Source organism: Grampus griseus, assembly GCF_964374135.1.
Source record: "Grampus griseus genome assembly, chromosome: 5".
Lineage (NCBI taxonomy): Eukaryota > Metazoa > Chordata > Mammalia > Artiodactyla > Delphinidae > Grampus > Grampus griseus.
In genome coordinates this window covers 23,833,683-23,854,400 of record NC_138998.1, presented here as the reverse complement: position 1 = coordinate 23,854,400, position 20,718 = coordinate 23,833,683, and the positions used below count along the sequence as shown (strand labels likewise).

Genomic DNA, 20,718 nt, shown 5'->3' with positions numbered 1-20,718 from the left:
TCTAGTGACATTTTTCAGGCACTGAGGGAAGTGGACGGTGAGTGGGACTGAGGATCCTGTAAAGGGAGAGCAAGGCTGTTATTCCCAGGCAGGGCACCTCTGGTGTCTCCTTCTGCCCTCAAGTGCCATCACAGGTCCCTAACTTTTGGAAGAGGGTCAGTGGGAGGCTGGGCAGTGCGGCTGGGACCCAGCCCTACTCACAGAGGTTTGGTCTGTCTGTGAAGGATTTGGTTGCCCAAACAGCACTGCAATGTCCCCAGTATATTAGAGCAAGTGCCGATAATTCCTAAATGATGTAATGGCCCTATGGAAATGTAGCACAAGGCATTTTTAAATGTAAATGCTTCTTGCTCATTTGCACATAGAACTTACTAGAGTCAATCCTATTGACTTCTTCTGAACTCTATCCACAGAACCTGAGGGCAGAATTAGAGGGATTTATGCATGGCACAGGCAGACTTATTTTTTGAGCCTGGTTCGTGTGTATTGATAGTTTTCTAAGGTTATGTCTACCTAATGCCCAAAACAAGCAAGCAATTAGTAAGCAAATTCAGGCAGAAAACAGGGAAAAACAATGTGGTCCTTTTGTTTGCCTCAGCGGACAGGTTAGCTTGGTTAAAACTATCAGTCAGATATTTGTGACATCTGTGACACTCCTGAAAAACTGAAATGCACACAGAAAGTTCCCAAATTAAATAAGATTATTTATTTTTCTGTATCTAAGACCTTATCCTTGAAACACAGGGAGAGGTGACAAGGGTTCTGGGTTGTCCCCTTTCATTACTCAGTGTCTCTCAGGGGCTAGAGTGTTCTTATTGGCTACTCTCTCTCTATAGTGCGGCTGGGTAATCTACAAGGCCTTGCCACTTTTTCACACTCAATAAATGTCTAAGTAGATGGTGGCATCTTGCATGTGTCCACTTGTCCCAGAGGGGGCTCCAATATATTTTCCTCACAAAAACTGGTATTTTGAATTTCACTTTGAGTTGACAACGTTTCACATCTTAGTGCGAGGAGTAGGTCACTGCTGCAACTAAAAGTAGAGTATCAGCAATTGTCCTTAAATGAAGGGAAGGGGGTGGAGCCTCGGATCTCGCCTTCCACAGGTATGTCACTAGCACTTAGCATTGGCCTCAGACTAGGTCCTCAGCAGTGATCTGAAGGTCAAACCTTACTTAGAATAAAAACCTTAATCTCCGATAGGAGGTTTTTCCGAGAGCAGTTGTGAGTTTATGTGAATCATGTCTCTGTGAAGCACTAACGGCTATCTCCTCTCGGGTGGTTAAAGAGAGTGATGGAAACTCCCAACTGTCGAATGTGGCCTAAGTGGCGGTCCCTGTGCCAGGCATTTTATATACACTTTCTACTCTGGTTTTCAACACTGACCGTCTAACGTAAGTACCATTTTATAGCCACGGGAGCTGAGGTTTAGAGAGAGTTAACCATATAGCGCCCCATGGCTGAGACTGCTTCAAAGCCTGAGCCCTCTGCATTTCACCAAAATGGTAGTTCCTATTTAGAAAATATGTGGGGTGCCCAATAGAATCTAATATGCTGCTTAAAAACGCAAGAGCTAATAACTTTTACTGTAAATTTATTTTGGAACTAAGTGAAGAATAGGCTATTTTGACCTAATCATAGGAGAACATTATGGGGCTGTCTGTAGCTCAAAGCTAGTTCTCAGATGTTCTGAATTTGTCATCATCACATAAACTTTTCTCAGCATTTGAAACTATGAGGACTTAATGGGATCTTCAGTTCATCCGGACCTGCCGTGCTTGTCTACTTTGTCACAGCAACGCGGCACGTGGTTACTTGTTATTCAAGATGTCTTTTTTCTGACTGTTTGACACACTGGTTAGAACATTTTCATGACTCATTTCCTGCATAAGCTGGTTAACCCTGTCCCGTTTGAAGACCTCAGAAGACCTTCACCGGTCAGCCACCTGCTCACTAATGCCTTCCCCGGGCCACAGTGAGTGTCACGTGAGAGAGGTGGGGACTTGGTAGATGTTCATCCACTCTAATGGAGAAAATGTTCTCAGCCTATGTCCCATTAGCTGGTTAGTGACCTTGTACTGGTAAGGAAGAGACAGTGGCCTAATTAACTGCACAAGATACACCCAGAGCAGGAAGGAGATATACCACCACGGGAGCAGGAGGGAACCCTGGACTCCGGGGGAGGGGCTGAGAAGAGGAAGGCTTGGCAAGGAATGCTTGACAACGTGATGGCGTCATCTGGGCTGTCGCTCTCTGGAAGGATGAACAAAGGAAGAGACGAGGAGAGAAAGAGTCCTGTCGGGAATTCCCTGGCGGTCCAGGGGTTAGGACCTGGTGCTTTCACTGCCAAGCCCGGGGTTCGATCCTTGGTCGGGGAACTAAGATCCCCGCAAGCCAAGAAAAGAAACAGTCCTGTTGCTTAGAAGACTCAGACTCTCAGACAACCCTTGTACATACATTTAAAGAAATCTTTTTTCTGAGCTGAAGTCAAGCCTGATTCTTTTTTTTTTTTTTTTTTTTTTTTTTTTTGCGGTACACGGGCCTCTCACTGTTGTGGCCTCTCCCGTTGCGGAGCACAGGCTCCGGACGCGCAGGCTCAGCGGCCATGGTTCGCGGGCCCAGCCGCTCTGCGGCATGTGGGATCTTCCCGGACCGGGGCACGAACCCGTGTCCCCTGCATCGGCAGGCGGACTCTCAACCACTGCGCCACCAGGGAAGCCCCAAGCCTGATTCTTGATTCAAATCATTTGGCTCATATAAAAGTCCCAGGGTTTTTAATGAGATCTTAGGTCTTTAACTGGAAATCATAAACATCCATCCAACACAAAGCAAGCAAAGCTTTGAAAAATAGTTTCATATCCAAATGCTACTGTTGAGGAAGTATTAACAATGTTTACTGTTATGAATGCTCAGGGAAGGGTTTTTTAGCCAGAAGTGAGTAGGTAAAAAATATTTTCTTTTATTTCAAAAACAAAAGTCTTTATTTGTTGATCTCTTTCCTTAAATTTATTGTTGCTTAGCTCCCACCTGGGCAAACATGGTCTGAGAGCTGCCTTTGGGGTCAATTCTGGATTCAGAAGTTCCCAGGCTGATAAAACAGGAATGGATAGTCCTTAAGTGAAATTTTAGTGAAATGTACAATTTTAGTTGCATAGACATTGTTGTAGGTTGTTCATTCATTTGCCTATTCATCCGTTAATTATTTGTGGAAGGTTCAAGTAGTGGGCTGGGTGCTGAGGTACAGAGTGAATGAAACAGATAAGTATTTGGCCTCACAAAGCTCCCTGTCTAGAGGGGCACACAGGCAGGCAAACAGAAAATCATGGTAGAATGTGATGGGTGCTAGGAGAGGAGAAGTATTGGGTGTTACAGAAACAGAGGAGAGGGACATCAACCCAGACTTGAGGAGTTACAAGGTTTCCTACAGGAAGTGATGTCTAAGCCAAGATCTGAAGGATAAAAGGTATTAGCTGAGTAAAAGAGTGAGGGGTGGGGGGGGTGTGTGTGGAAAGGGGTCCAGACAGATGGAGAGCCTGAGTGAACAGGGAAAGAATTCCACATACTCGAGGAACTGGAGGAGATTCTGTAACTGGGTAAACATTGCTGTGCTGATCAGACGGCAAGGGGAAGGACAAGAAGCAATGGACTTGAGGATATGGGGAGGGGGAAGGGTAAGCTGGGACAAAGTGAGAGAGTGGCATGGACATATATACCCTACTAAATGTAAAGTAGATAGCTAGTGGGAAGCAGCCGCATAGCACAGGGAGATCAGCTCGGTGCTTTGTGACCACCTAGAGGGGTGGGATAGGGAGGGTGGGAGGGAGGGAGACGTGAGGGGGAAGGGGAAGGGATATGGGAACATATATGTGTGTGTGACTGATTCACTTTGTTATGAAGCAGAAACTAGCACACCATTGTAAAGCAATTAGACTCCAATAAAGATGTAAAAAAAAACACAACACCACAAAATAAAAATTGAAGTTCTTCAACTTGAATGCTAAAAAAATAAAAAAAGCAAGCCTGGCACCCAAGGGGGTCCAAAGCAAAACAGAATAAGGTGGGAGGGAGGGATTGAAGAGAGAGGTTCAGAACAGAAACCACGAATCTTGATTACGTTCTGGGATGCACTTCTCAAAGTTTCACATGCATGCGAATTGCCTGGGGATTTTGTTAGAAAGCAGATTCGGATTCAGCATTTCTAAAGAGACCCCAAGTGATGTCCTATCTGCTGGTCCCTGGACCACACTTTTGGGTTTGAAGGATCAATGAAGCATGGAAGTGTCCCTTTTACATGGTGGCTGGTCGTTATTGTGGGACAGTCCTGGTGGCTTAACAGCGTTCCATTAATTTGGGTCGTCATAGACACAGAGTCCTGTTCCTAGGCACTGCTGAAAAAATAACCTGGACTCTTCACTTTCATGAATTCCACTTGTTTTCTTCCTGGGTATAACTGATAAATCAACTGGGAAGCCCACTTCTTGGTCAAAGTCTCAGACTGGCTCTGACAATGGCCTGATTGGTGGCTCACCAAAAAGACACTAAGAAAGGCTGTCACCTACACCCGGGCAGTGGTCCTTAAGCTGTCCTTCTGTAGAACACTGAGGTTCTATACACTATTTCCCAGAACTTGAATAGTAATGGCAGTCTTTTTACCATTAAGGGGGAAAAAACGGAATGCTAATGGGAACGTTTTCTTAAAGTTTTCCTTCCAGGCCTTTCTCTCAGTTCTTTGGTGCCAGCAGCTGTCTGAATGCCAATGAGTGCTGGGGACGATCAAATGAGCAACAAGCAACATTAGCAGCAAAGCCTGGCCACCCTTGGTGCTGTTGTCTTTATGGCTATGTAAACTCTTGGATGAGGTTTTATATTATATCCATACACTGAGGTCACATTTCCCCGGTTAAAAACCCTTCCTAGTTTATGCAATAGGACACATCAGGGGTGCAATGTCTCTTCAAAGTGCAACAGAAATGGACAAATTGGAGAATTATGTCCTGTGACCCACCGTTGGGGCCCTTGAACCTGCCCGGGTGCTTCAGGGCCTCCGTTCCATCCGGATCAGCACAGCAGCTCTGCATGGAGCCTCTGAAGCCCAGTAGGCTAAAGTCCCCAGCCACAGTGGTTTCAGGAAGGCTGCCGGGGCTCAACTGGGCTTGGTTTTTCCTCTCCTTCAAGCAATTGCCAGCTCTTATTTAGTTTTAAATTAAATCAAAATTGCAGCACATGGATTTGAATTAAAACAAGAGGCCCGATCTTTGTAATATGCACCACATCAATAGGAAAGCTAATTTGTGCAAAGCACATCTCCTCCTTTAATTTAAACCACAGAGCTCCGCTTCTCCGGTTTCAAGGGAGCTGAGAACTGGGCAGGGCAGCTCACCCCAGGCACTAACTAGGGCTGTGCTGAGAGGGACAGGAACAGTTTCAGGGGAGCTTAGCGGTCCTCTTAAGCCCTTTGTTCCGGGTGTCACATGATACAGCAGAGCAGTTGTGAACTCCTGGCCTTGAATTTAAAGAAGGTCTGAAAATGTCTCAGGGTAGACTCCCCCAACTGACTCTTAACTGAAACCTAGCTACCAAAAACAGAAATTGCATTATTAAAAGCTTCTCAGGGCAAATGAGGCAGAGAGACCACACTGCTCCTGACCTTGAGACCTCATTTTAAGGTTCCAAGGCTGCATGTGTGTGGATTACTAGACTACACAAAACCAATCGGGTAGGGTCTGTGCTAGGTGAGAAATTCAATCTGGGTCCTGACAGTTGCTTCGCTCAGTTTAACTGGCTCTAGAGGCCAAAGGTGGAGACGGTGGGGGGGCGGGGGGGGGAGGGCACAGGGTGGTGGAAGTGGCAGTAAGGTCATCAATGAACAATGTGTGCTTTGCTCAAAAACACTGCTGTACCCCAGCCATCTACACAGCTCCACGCCTTGCTCCAATGCTCACTGCCGGTAGTGTGTGCTCCCCAACAGGAGGTAAGTAATAAGCAGCTGGATCCCTCTGCAAACTGTCTCCTCCAGGTGCATCCAGATTTGGAAACAGGTCTGATTCAGGTTTTATGGGGCCTGAAACTTACACATTTTTGAATCCTCTTTAAGAAAAATGATACAAAAACACCTTTCACAAATTTTATATACCATTAGGACACACTGCTAGCGCCCATCCCAGGGTCTTGGAAGGGGGACACGGGGAGCTTAAAACTGAAGCTTCTTTAACTTTACAAGTAAATCCACTTCTGCTTGAAATACATCACCAGTTCTCTACCTGCCCAGTGCAAAAAGGCATGCACAAGGTGAGGGTAAAGGTGATGGAAAAGGCTTTGTCAAATAGTAGGTGTAATTGACTAAGACAGAAGTTCTGGTTCTTATTTGATTGGTCTTTGAAACATCTGTGGTGCAGCGGCTTAGGGAACCAAGCTTGGCCCAAAGCCAAGTTCTCTCTCTTAGGCTGCAAGCCACCTTAAGGGCAGGGTTCTCATCGCTGTCTTTGTTCACCCAAATACCTACCAAAGAGAGCCTGTCAGGGAGTGTCTGCTGAATGAGTAGCTGGGTGACTGATTGAGGGATTGTGTAAATAAATTCACGCTCCCATTTTAGATCGAGGGTCATTGTTGTTTATCTTCTCCAGAGGACTCTGAAAAATGTTTTAAGTTATGTAAAGAAAGGCTCCATCTAAATTTATTAGTGAAGCATGGACAAGTGGTTTCCACCAGAGAGCTTCCAAACTTATCCTTCTTACTGGATGACCAAAACCACTCTAGACATAATTAAGAACATTAAGCTACATTATAATGCAAATATTCTTTAAGGGGTTTGGCTGTTTCTTCTGGTTTCAGCAGCTGTTGTGCCCACACACTCAGAAAAGGCTAGACAGTGTGTTATTTGATCTGCTTTTTCACTTCCTCCTCAGGCTTACATTACCTTACGTTGACCTTTTAAATTCTGTACTTCCTGGCAAATATATTTAAAACTTTAGGTCCTGAGTGAGGTATGGCATATCAGAATTCATGCAGAAAATCAAAGCCCAGTCTGGACCATTCTCTTTTGAAGAAAAAATACTGCGCCGCACATGGTAAACTCCATTGGTCCTTCCTGCACTCTGAAGGGGGTCAGTGGGTGCAGTGTAGAACCTGAGCCTATGGCTGGGAGGGGTGTCACCCACGTGTGTGGTTTACTGTGAACAGGATCGGGGTCAGGTTTGCATGAGAGGCATGTTAAGACATGCTGGAGTTGGCCTGGGCTAGGAAGGGCACGGTTTTGATTTAACTTTTGTTCTCATGACCTTGAGGGTAAATCTGAAGTTGTGTCAAGACAGATGAGAAGGCTCTAAATTCAAAGTCAAGGGGCCTGGGTTCAAGTCTCAATTTCATCTCTTATGAGTTGTCAGATCGTGAGCAAGATACTCAAAAACTCTCCATGTCTTTCTCTCTCTCTTTCTTTTTTTTAATCTGCAGGAAGAGACCAAGAGCGCCTATCTTATCTTGCCCTGGCTATGAGTCTCAAAACATTACCCACAAAAGGTCTTAGAAAGGTATAAAGTGACTTTGGAGTTGAGCATCTATGATTCCATTACCTAACCCTATAACATTACAATCTCCTCATTTTTAAGAAGACAGCTTTTTGGTGGAAAATCCAATGTTCTTAATGCTAGGAACTAGCAGATGGATATTCCCTTGAATTAAACTATTAATGTCAATCCCATTAAAGTGATGGGGTTATTATTTTTCTTCTAGAGGATGAAGATGATCTAGAACAGGGCCAGATAGTAAATATTTTAGGTTTTGTGGGCCATACAATTTCTGTGGCAACATTCGCCTCTTCTCTTATAGCACAAAAGGCAGCCACAGACAATATGTCAACAGAGGGGTATAGCTGTGTTCCAACTTTAGTTACAAAATTCCTGTGGGCTAGATTTGGTTCAAAGGCCATAGTTTGCTGACTCTCTGATTTAGGATATCATAAAGGTATCACCGAATTCTGGGCTTCCGCACATCCCCTGGTCATACACACCATACTGCTGGCCTCGGTTTTTAATGCAGCTCCCATCCAACAGCTAAGCAAACACAGAAGGTGCCAAATCCAGAAAGCCACGAGGTTATTTGGGCAGACGCTTCACATCCCAACATGGCTATCTAAACCTTGCACTTCTTTCACAATCTTCTTTGGGAAAAAAAGCATTGTTTAAAATATAATCTCCAAGTTTTAAAAATAAACCACCATTCTCCGGAGTAAAGCTCCTGATACTTTGATGGGAACGAAGGAAAAGTGCTTCCCACCTCCTAGAAATGCTTTGCAAAAGTGCAACCCAGAGCCGACTTCTTATTTATGTGATCCAATTTACCTTTTGCTTTCCCACAATGGAGTCAATCATTACCAAAGTTCATCACTGCTCTAAGTCAAAGATCACCTATCGGTACGAATTATCCTCTGTATGACTCCCTCTCTCACCCCGCCGGCATGTCTGGAAATGTAGAGGAGCACTGTCAGAGGCCTACAGAAGGGCATTTCTAAACTCTGGGTCTCCATTTGCCAGTACTTGATTAAATGACTCATTCTCAGCCTGAGAGCTCCCACCCTTTACTGTGTGGAACAGGCTGGGAGGGACCTGAAGGTGAAACAAGCCTTTTATTCCTACTACTACTTCTAGAAATGTGGATTTGGGACACTTAGTTGGGTTTGAGGTGAAGTCTCACAGACCTGGGTTTAAGGATGAGTTCATCCTTGGCCAAGTTACTTGACCTCTTTGAGATCCTGAACCTCAGTTTTTCCATATACAAAATGGGTTAATATCTGCTTTATAGGATTGATATATAGTGAGTGGCAAACAGCAGATATTCAATAAATGATAGTTTTCCTCACTCTTTCCATATCTCCCTGAATACCCCAAATTTTGTTTGCTCTATTCTGAAGCAGTTTTGTTTTACTCTCATGCATCTTCCAATGAACTACCTCTGAGTGTAATATAAGTGCATAAATACATAGAAGGCATGTAAGGGGAAAGGTCTCCAAACAAGAAAAGGCTGATGGTAGGAAAATTAATTGAACAGAGAGAAACAGAATCCCCAGGGTAGTTCAGGGTCAGCAAATTCATTTTGTTTATTTTCTTTGGGAAAAAAAGAGCCTTCAGGTATGGTTTGAGAGCAGAGAACCTGTCGATCTCATCCACCTGTGCCTAGAACGGCTCTTGGCATTTGGTGAGAGTGCAATTAATACTTGTTTTCTCAACTAATAACTGATCACACTTAGATATGATTTGCTTTTGTATTAACCATAAGAAGTTGCTGGAGCTTGGCATTAGGGAAGGAGCAGGGGTTCTAAAGAGAAGGAGCTTTAACACTGAACAAAAATGGTACCATTTACACACTATTTACCTGCAAGTATGCAATTTATGAAATTATTAAATTATGCAAATTCTCCCAAGTGAAAATTGATCTGAAATAAGTCAGGGGAAAGTCCAATGCCTATTCCAGGCCAGTTTCCGGCAGATACTGAACCTTGAGGCCATTCCAACAAGATTCCCTTTAATTTCATTTCCCTTCTGGAAAAAAAAAAAAATCCCATTGTTGTTCAGAACTTATGGATATCCACATGGCAGTATGTTCAATGGGATAAAGAGAAGTTATGCTTCCCCAGAAGGTCTCTAAGTATCCTCATGGTTTTCCAAGTACTGGGAAATTACGAGAGAAGACGTGCACTAACACACAATGTAGTTCACATACCTGAAAACATCATCATGTGCTGAAAGTTCCAGGGGATCTTGTGTTTCCGGCCCAGATTCAGGAGGAAGGAGAGGGGATATATGTTGCATGCTCTGGCTACAAAAATTGCTAGCTGTGGATAAGCACAGGGAAACATTGAGGAAAATGTTGCTGCAATAAGGGTGAGAGTTCTTGAGCTTTAAATATTATGTCCTTAAGCTTCTCTATATTAGGACCCAGAAAACAGGAATAAACATGTCAATACATGTATGTCCAACTTGCTTCCAAAATTCATTTTTCAATGTCAGTTCCTGTCCAGAAACAGTAGAGAACTCTGTCTTCTTTGAACATATACTCGGTTTAAAATTGTTAACCCAATACCATTTCAATCACTGTAAATTTTCTCATCATATTTATGCTGCTGATAACTGACTCTACATTCAGTTCTGCTGCAAAATGTGAGGCAGAGACCATTCTGAGGCTGTGGCATCATCCTCTCAAGCAGCACTTTAGAAAGGATAAATGTGCTTCAGCTCACGATTATCATCTTACTTTCCATCAGTTTATACTCCTTAAACCTAGCAAGTTTCACTTATTTTTTTTCTTTTAGTGGATTTAATTTTGAGAGGAACTGCCTGTCTAAATGTATAACACAACTTCTGCTTTAAGAGATGTTTCACTAAACTCCAAGCTTTCTAGGTTAAAAATCTGTGAAAATATTTGTGGTAGTCATCTCTCCTCTTTTGACATCTTGGACTCCTTCCCTGATAGTCTGTCTATTCTAGTTTGTCCTCAAATGGGATGGAGTTATTTGGGAAGAGGGAGCTTCCTTCTAGGATCCAGGTTTCGGATGGAATTTGAAAATTCACTTGACTGCTCAATGAAAAGAGAACAAGAGGTAGGTGCAGGTGCTTAGTTGGACCCTGGCTTCCAGAGAGGAGTCGGCTCTCTTGGCTGTTACAATCATCTGCCTGTGATCCTAGGGGGCATCTGCCCATTTTCCAGGTGGGAACAAGGACAACAGCTGCTGACTGTCCTTGGGGACATGCGCAGTGGCTCAGTATCCTTTCTGATAGACATCCCTTCCTACTGGGAATGCTTATACCCCAGACCTAGAGCTAGAAAAGTCCTCTGCATTAAAACTGAAGTCTAGATTTCACCTGTCCTTTTACTTACAGGAAAGGGGCTAGCTTATTAAAATAAACTTACATGTGCACAGAGCTTAAGACATTAAAAGCACATCTATCATGTTAATTTCACTTGATCTTTACTATCTTTTTTTCAAAGTCCTCACTGGAAAAAAAGATTTTACCATCTTGCACTGAAAGTATTTCTGAAGTTCTAAATCTTGGCTGTCTTCTGATACATTCTAATGCAGATTAAATATAAAAAATGGATTGACATACTCTTTATATAAATGATTCATAATTTGAGTTAAACATATTTTGAATCTTCAAAAAATGTCATTTTCTTTTAGTTTTTCCCCCTTACTTCCCTCAGTATTTTCCAAACTTTTTATCCTGAACCATAACATTTAATAAAGGCCCCAATTTCTTAGGATAATTTCCACCCCTAATTAGAATTACTTGTCTGCCTTGAATTTGAGCTTTGCAGTAAACCTGAGGAAATTACTTTAACAATTTAACAGAATAATCACTAAAGGTAAGTAGTTTGTTCTCTTTTCTCATCACCCATTGTTCTGTATTTCAAAGGATACAAAGGCTCCAAGTATGAAAAGAGCATTAAAGATATGATTCTGGAACGTGAACAGCGCCAGGCCCATGTAACAGAAGATGACGTTCTCAGCCAAGAAGTTCATAAATTCAAACAACTGAAAACAAAACAGAAAACAAAACCCATGAATTACGACTCAGCTTTGAGTCCATTTAATTTCTTGTGACTTTATTTGGTGACTGAAGGGTCCTCCTGTAACTGGCAAGGCCATCCTTTGGCCTTTTGCTCAGCCTCTGGCGGGGTGCAGGGGCCCTGCCTATCCTGCCAGGTCAGCTGACTCTACCCTGGCTCTCTACCCAGTGACAGATGCTGCAGCCGTGTCAACATCCCACCCTCCTTTCCAACGGCAAGGCTGCCAGAGGTACCCCAGGGTGAGATTAACTGGCATGATCTCCATGGAACAATTCCTACTAGGACGAAAGAACAGTCCCTGTTACAGAAATTGAAACTACACGATTTGCTTAACGTGTACCATAGTGAACGATGCAAGAATTGTTTAGTAGATACATGTGAGTTCCCAGACCCTGAAGAACTAAATAAAAAAAAGAAAAAAAAAGCTTTAGCTAAATTACCTTCCTCAGGCAGGCAGGAAGGGCAAACCTGGAAAACTTAGAAACCTGTAGTGAGGACGAATGTCGATTATATTTCAAATTAGAATAATCAGTATATTTCAAACTTCAGACAATGCGACTCATTAAACTGACTGACGTAGGTATAGCCATTAAATGTCTACAATCTCTAGCTGGTAAAAAGGAAATGATTAATCCCAGGGATCAGTTAATTCAGCAAGAACACAATCAAGACATCACATTCAGTCAGAGGGATAGAGTAATAACATGTTATGCTGAGGGATGGCCCCAAGAGTTATTCTTAGACCATTAACTAAACAATTGAAGTTGAACAAGAAAAACATTCTCCAACTTCCAGATTAGAAGTGAAAGGGAAATGTGTCCAAGGGCTACAGCAAAGGCAGATTTAGAAGAGATTTTAGTTTATGATCCAGACTATTCATTTGGAAGTTCTGAAACTTCTTTCCCAGACCTACATAAATCACCATGTTAGGTAGACGTCTCCAGAGACATTTCTCTTGATTTTTTAAGGACTCATTATTTTTTCATGTAATTTATTTACAGCCCCACAAATAATGCCCAATACCTGTTCACCGACAGCTGACAGAAAGAAAAGCAGAATCTTGTCAGACGCATTATTTAAAACCAGTAATAGAAAGGATGGGTTAAAAAAAAATCACAGCTCTTTTGGTACAGGATGGTCTTTCTGCAGGGGTTAGCGATCGTCAATTACCCTGAGTACTCACTTTACATTCTAGGCCAGCCCATCAAAACAAACACCGTCACTCAAATAACCACAGACAGCTTGAAAATATAGGGGGAAATGTAGGAGATGGGGGACACTTTTCTATCTCATTATGTCTTTACTTTTTCAAAAAGTGAGATTTGGCTGCTGTCTTAATCTGCCATAACATGTCAGGCTGCTATAATAAAATACTATAGACTGGGTGCCTTGAACAACAGAAATTTATTTCTCATAGCTCTGGGTCTGGGAAGTCCAAGATCCAGGTGCTGGCTGATTTAGTTCTGGTGAGGGTCCTCTTCCTGGTTTGCAAACAGCAGCCTACTTGCTGTATCCTTACATGGCAGAGAGAAAGAGAGATCTTCTCTCTTGTGTGTCTTTTTCTGAAGGCACTAATTCCACTCATGAGCACTTCACCCTCATGACCTAATTACCTCCCAAAGGCCCCACCTCCAAATGCCATCACACTGGGGATTAGGACTTCAACAAATGAATTTGAAGGGGGTTAAGGGGAGACATTCAGTCCAGAGCAGCTATCCAGTTTTTGACATTAATAATCACGTATCAAGGTTAAATTCATAGGGCTTCTCCTTCTCCGGTCCCCATCCCAAGTGTCTTTTACTCTAGAGGGGACATTTTGCTGATTAGGATCCATTCAGCCTCTTGTTAGTGGTCATACCCCAATTTGCCTCTGGGGTCCACCTCTTTCCCCACGCTCAGCCCAGCGTGTTTGGTTCAGAAATGTGTGTGATGAATTCAGCAGTTATTAGCTGGAGTTAGGACTTCTGATTGTGAGACATTAAAAAAAAAAAGTAAGTTAAGGAAACAAAGGATATGTCTGTACACGTATGAATCCATCGTGTATTAACATATACATATACACATAACTTGCACTCCACTTTACAGACGTTTGACATTCCTATTAAATTTTGTTTTTTACCATGAACATGTTACTTTCATAGCTTAAAAAACTGAATTAAATTATAACAAAAATTTTAAAGTGGAATAAAATACTTCCCAAATGTTTTCCTTCTTTAGCCTTGCTTAAGCTCCAACTCTTTATCTTTTTACTTTCAGGAAGTTATCAAGCATTCTTATCTAATATTTTTCTTATTTTCTTTAAAAGTTGTTCTTGAGTGCAGGAAAATACAAACAACCACCAAAAAAAGCACTTATCTTTTTGTGGAACATCTTTTTCAGTGATCTCTTTATTCACAGATCTATAGATTATATAGACGACATGCATAATGTTACATAAATCTGACTGTATTTTTATATAATTTACTTTAATTAACTCAGTAATATTTCACAAGCCTCTTTCCATGGCAATAAATCTCAATCTACTGAACAATTTTTAATGGCAGCACAATATCCCTTTGTATCTTCATACCCAATTTTATTTCACTGTATCTATTATTACCCATTATTAGACATTTGGTTGTTTCAGATTTTCCCCTTATAAACAGTGCTGCACTGAGCATCTTTATACAAATCTCTCTCCCTAGCTGAGTGATTACTCCTTAGGTGAAATTCCTAGATCTGGGCTACTTCTGTCAAAGGATATATATTAATTTTTCTTTTTCAACATACTACCAGCCTGCCCTTCAGAAAGATTATACCAATTTACATCTCTAATAATGGTGTAGAGGCCGCCCTTTCCTCACACTCTTGCCAAAATTAATTTTTATCAATTTTAAAAAAACCTTTGACAATCTAATAGACTCACTTATTTTAAATTGTAGATGGTTGTTAGCATTTTAAAAAAGATTCCCTTCATAGCAAGGCAGCAGCACTGATTAGCACTCCTTTGTCTACTTATATCATGTAACAACATTCCTCTGAATGAATAGGCTTCATAATAACTTCCTTCTCAGGGCACTTAATGAAAATGTGTGGGCAAATTCAACTTTGTGTTTCACATGCAAAAATCTCCTGAAGACGTGTTTCAGAAAGAGAATGTACCTTAAGGCCAAGCTGACAGAAGCAACCAATTTGACCATTAAACCTTCATTGCCTGAGTCTGGCCCAGAGTAGTCAATTACTGAGGGAATAGATTTACTGGTCAATTTCGGAAAAAAGAAAAAAGAACAAACTCCACCCCAAACCAATAATAATAATAAATGTCTAACTAGTTAATTCAGTATTTAATATGAATAACCTCGAATCTACTTCCTTCCCACTCAGGGTCAATGAAAAATAACTTGAGTCAACATTTTATTTATCCAGTACAGTAAGCAACATTTGTTTTATTTCCCTTAATTCACAGTTTGGGAGCCTGTGGAGGGGACCCAGGTTAAAAGTAATATTTGCTTAGCAGAGCTTTTCTTTAGGACAAAAAAGCACGTTTAATAGGGCAAGCAAGACTAGGGAAATATTTAAACTGCATAAGAGGACAATCTGTGTTTAAAAACTCAGAAAGTTCATGGTAACAACTTACATGTTAAACAACATAATCTGGTCAGCAAACCGTGTTCTCTAAAGACTTATTTGATACTATGTTTTTCAGTTGGTGTTACTCACTGTACTTACTAGAAAGTAAGAAAAAGTCATATCTGTTTTATAAAATATGTTTATTACTAATTCTGATTGACTTTTTCTCCTATTAGTAAAAGAATGAAACAACCATATTACTGTGGTTCATGTACAGAAATATTACAGCAGTTCACTATACCCTGCTTTACTAATACTAATTAAATTCACATGAACTCCTCAGTATGGCTTTTATTTGACTTACAGTTTGTTTCAACATATTGACTTTCATTTACTTGGCCAAGTAATGCACTGAAATTCATTTTAATTGGGATGTTAAAGAACCTACAAAACTATAATAAAAGTGAAAGGAAAGAAAGAACTAACTATATTCTTTTATTTTCCCCATAATTTTGTCCTGGGATTGATTTTTTGTTTGTTTGTTAATAAAATTTACCCTTATTCCTAACTGGGAGCCTTCTTTAGAGAATATCTCAGATTTCTTTTTTTTACACATTATTGGGTATATCTATAACTATTCTGAACAAACTGGAGTACAAGTAAACAATTTTTATTCCTATATTGGGGGATTTGCAAACAAACATTACAATATATTCTATTAAAATTATAAACTTTTGCTCCTGGGATTCTAACATTTGCTTAGTCCCAAGTCCTGAGGAAATCTGTTCAAGGTGAACCCAATAATTCCTGTGGGCTCTACAGGTAGCATAGGACTTGAATTGTGCTGAAGACCTGTGACCTTTACCACCAGGACATAAGGGATCTGAAAGCTTTGTTGCCAGTCAAGGTCGTGGTTCCCAGAGTGAAGCCTCTCCTTACAAAGCCGAAGATCTATAGTTACAAATAAGTACAAGTGCAATCCTTTGAGATCCTCTTCTAGATTTAGGACACTGTCATAATATCAGTATTACTACTTCTAAAATAGTAATAATGCTAATGGGACTCATTTTTTTAGGACTTAACTTGTGCTAGGGAATGAGTTAAAGGCTTTTGCTTACTTTAAACATTTTTAGCAATTCATGTCATTATGAAAAGAAAACTCATAAATTGATAATATTATTTCTATTTTACAGTTGGGGAAATTGCACTCAACCATGGTAATGCATTTGCCCACGTAAAGCTCAATAAAGGGAAGAACTGAGTTGTCCCGAGTTTTGTCCAAGGCACATGCCACTTCTGCCAGACTAGGCTGCCTCTCCGTTAGACAAGATTCAGGTTCAGGGACAGCGAGAAGTTTGTAATAATAGTATTGGTGAATATTTGTAACACATTACAGTCTGCAAAGTATAGTTTCATACATATATACACCCCGTTTGATCATCAGAGCAACTCTTCCCTAGATATCTTCTAGGGAAGATATCTGTGACTCCGACCACATTGTTTTTCAAGTAAAGAAACCCGAAAGGTAAATTTCCTCGTACCCAACTAGTGGATGCAGGGGGTGACTTGAGGTAGGGGATACTTATCCCCCCGCAATGTCTATTACCATCTGCTCACCCAAGCTGATTCTTCCAACACTTTCCCTCCTCTCAAAGTACAAAAAGTAAAAACAAAGGTCTTGCCATGCATTTGTAACTTCAAGACAAATCTCCTTCCCATTCACCCCTTTCCCCTTAGAGAAATTCTGGACTTTTCACTGTGCCTTATATAATGATTGTATATGGTTTTATATGTATATTACGATACATATATATATATCTTGATATCTCTATGTATCTAGGTATCTATGTATCTATCTATGGCCTAAAATAAGACAAACTTCATGCAATGTCTCTGCCCCATTTGCAGGAGGTGGACTGCAAATCCAAGATCAGATTCTTCAAGGTTAGGACTATACAGGCCCTGAAGTAAAGGAGGTTCAGAGAGCTCCTTTACTGAGCTAACCAAGCTGGTGCAAATGATTTTCAATACTTGATTTGGGTATTTTGAGCATGTCGGCTATCTCCCGCGTGGTATAACATCGATTGCTCTCAAGTAATGTCTCGATTTTGTCGCGATCAACTTCAACTGGTCTACCCAACCATGGGGCATCATCGAGCGAGAAATCTCCAGTGCGAAACTTTGCAAACCACTTTGGACACGTTCAATCAGTCACAGCACCTTCTCCATACACTGCACAAATCTTTTTTTGCATCTCAGTTGCGTTTTTACCTTTCTTGAAATAAGAAAGCATAATATGCTGAAAGTGTTGCTATTTTTCTTCCACCTTCAATATTAAAATGGCTACACAAAAATTCACCAATTTTGATGTCTTTTTAAAATGCATGCTGTCACATACAATCTAACAAAATTGACATGATATGACAGCTGTCACATACAATCTAACAAAATTGTTTCGAATGAAGTTAAAGACAGCTAAGTGCTACTAGAGCCATCTTACAGGAAAAAAAACAAATGAAACTTTTGGCCCACTCAATATTTCTTTGTTTGAGAATTCTTGGGTTCCTTATGCACTCCTGGCTGCTACCCAGCTCTCTCCTGTCCCCTGCATCTTTCATTGTTTTCTTTTAAACTTAATTAGACTTTTTAAAAACATGAGAATTTCAAAAGCACAGCCTATAAAAACACAACAGAACACATTTTATGAAGATGAATAGGCATCATTAAGTAAGTAAAGCTAATATAGGAAATAAACGTAGTTACAGCTACAAGGAACTGAGCTTCATTAAACTGAATACATACTATAGCCAGATTTTCTTGAAATCCTTAAGCTTATAACTTAAGGGGAAGGTTATTTTCTATGAATTTGCTAAATTACTTTAGCCAGTAAACACTGATAATAGTGTTCTTATTTCTGGAGGTTTTCCAGTTTTGATTCTTCCTTTTTGGGGGGCTATTAAGGTAAAAGTGTAGAGTTTTGTAAGGTTGCATTTAAGTTAATACACTATTACGTTAAGAGTAACTTCTCAAGTCTGCAACTTCAAAGTTCTTATTATCATGATATTGATCAGGAATATTGGTTCACCAAATAAGACTGGCCTTAGATCTATTTTGATGAATTTAAACACATACACACACACACATGCACATACACAGGCACACCAGAATATAGGAACACAAATTTCAAAGGTAGAGTCACCTTGTGATGTATGTAGTCCAGACATCTAGCCAATGCTTGATTGCTCCAACACTCTTGTTAACGGTCTCTCCAGCTTATAACTGAACACAGCCAAAGGCAGAAACCTCACCACTTACCAAGGAAGCAAATGGCATTTTTAGACATCTGTAACTGTAAGAAAATCTTTCCTTATGTTGAGCTGAAATTTCATTCTCTATCACTTTCAACTACTTCTCCTACTTCTACTTCTTTAGCTCATAAAAAAAATAAGTCAAGTAGGGTATCATTTTATTCCATACTGCTTTGCTCTAACAGCAGAAAGGGGATTTCCATCAGAAGAGTTGCAGTTTAGGCAATTTTACAGTGTAGGCAGCAAATGCCATTTTTCATCCTACAGTCTTGTTAGTCTTGAAAGTAAACATTTTGCTAGGAGTTTGTGGTTGGCATGTGGAGCCTCTAGTCTAGAATACCTGCAAAGGCTTGGGGGGCTAGAGTAACCAGAATTATGTTCAAATAAGTGTTCTCCAGAAGGATCTTCTCAGCAAACCTAATAGTACTGGCCTTTAGGGGAAAAAAAAAAAAAAAAAGGAGATGGCATAACATAATTTCTCCGTGGTTTGGCCAACAAATAAATTAGCTAGTTGAAACAATATATTTTCTTTGAAGAAATTAAAACCATGCTTTAAAAAAATCTCTTAATGAAAAAAACAAGAGAAACATCGATATTGTTAAGCATTGGTATAAAAAAATTCACACTTCACACATTATCAAAAATTTTAAAGGTCAATATCCCATTTCTTCTACTTTTTCATTTAGCTATTCTTAATCTGTTTTCTTATTCATCTTGTGTGTCTTTTTATCTTTATAATTAGCCTATGCTGAATTCTTTCTTGAGCGGGAGTGTGAAGAATGTACACAAAAAGGAAGATTTCTAATGATGTCATTTCTTTAGGTCTCTGAGTTGAATACCAATACCCAAGCCCTTGCCACTGATCTGAGTGACAACCACCCACAACATGGCTGAGGATATATTGCTCCATCCACCATGAGAATATTGTGCTCTTTCTACATGAAGATTTGGCACTGGCAACATACAGTATATTGAGCCCCAAACACTGTGAGCTGTGTTCGACTTCTTCCTGCCATCCCATTTCCTTGATGAAAGTGTTACAAATGCCTAGGGTTAAGGACATTACTCAGTGTTGTTTTATGATCAGCTATTTCACAATGTAATGCATAGAATATCAGGACAAATGCAAAACACTAGAACCAAACCAGTATTCACTGAGAAAGGCTTTGCCTCAGTATTTCAGATTGAGAAGTTGAAGCATGTGTTTGGAATAACACTTAGTTGTAAAGCTAGCTTGAAAATTTCCAGAGATTCTTTGCTTCATGTTATGTTACACCTAATAAACACTGGCATTTATGTTAGTGCATCTATCATGTTTGAATTCCTTTGATAAACTTTCTGAATTAGATAATTTTGAATAATTTACTGTAATGGTACGACAGTAACCAGAACTTCTCAGAAAAAACTATTTTACCACCCTTACCCCATCTCCTATTTTTGAGGGAAAGTAATTTGAAGACTAATCCAACGGATTTGCTATCTAACCTGACCAAACTCTTTGTTCAACTTTTCCTTTTGCTTTGAGGTCATCTCTTGTACAATACATGGAGGTAGGTTTTTCACAATTTAGAATGTAAAGAGGTATATATTTTTTCTTATGTATTTCAATCTGATTTTAAGTCTGATACAAGTATGTAACACAACTTTATATTATACGTAAATAGTAATATTCAAACTCTTAATTTTTTGTTTTCCAGATGGTTAAAGAGTTCATTGATTTGACTGACAAAGAAAATATCACAACGAAGGGTTAAAAAGCATTTTAATTAGGAAGAAGATTTTGAATTCAATTTCTGAACTATGGTGGATTAGATTATGGAAAGGCATTCAATAGAAGGTTTGAAGCTTAGAGTAGAACATTGTGCTAAACATGATAAGAAATTGGAACATGCGAAAGAGTCTTTATAAATCAGAGAAATCAATGAAAATGAGACAAAAATATATGACAATTGAATAACGCCATGTAATTAGAAAACAGCTGCAAATGATTTTTATGAAGGCACGAATATCACTAAATCAATAGCTGATGAAAATTAAGTTTGCTTGCCTTGTTTCTTTGTAATGGAGAGTTAAAATGTAGTGAATGTAGATTGTCGGTGCTTGTACTGAACTCCAGAAAACTCTTATTTTACACCGATTAACTTTGTTGAGCTTCTTTTTCAGCAAGATTTATAAAGCCCCCCTCCCTGAAGCCTCTTTGTATTGAAGCTACTGCACACCCTTGACAATATAAGTAAAATGTCAAAAACTATGAATGATTACAGTACGTGCATGTATTTCTATTTGTTTCCAAGGAAGGCAA

General features: G+C 40.1%; 1 protein-coding gene across 1 annotated transcript in view; it reads right to left on the bottom strand.

The window, feature by feature from the left end:
• SLC9A9 (solute carrier family 9 member A9) overlaps window positions 1-20,718 on the bottom strand; it is a 540,289-nt gene that overhangs the window by 203,395 nt on the left and 316,176 nt on the right. The window contains exons 10-11 of the mRNA XM_082654190.1: window positions 11,411-11,524; window positions 9,715-9,826 (exon numbers count right to left, since the gene is read on the bottom strand). Coding sequence (XP_082510316.1) covers window positions 9,715-9,826; window positions 11,411-11,524 — 226 coding nt within the window. The remainder of the gene's footprint in view (window positions 1-9,714; window positions 9,827-11,410; window positions 11,525-20,718) is intronic.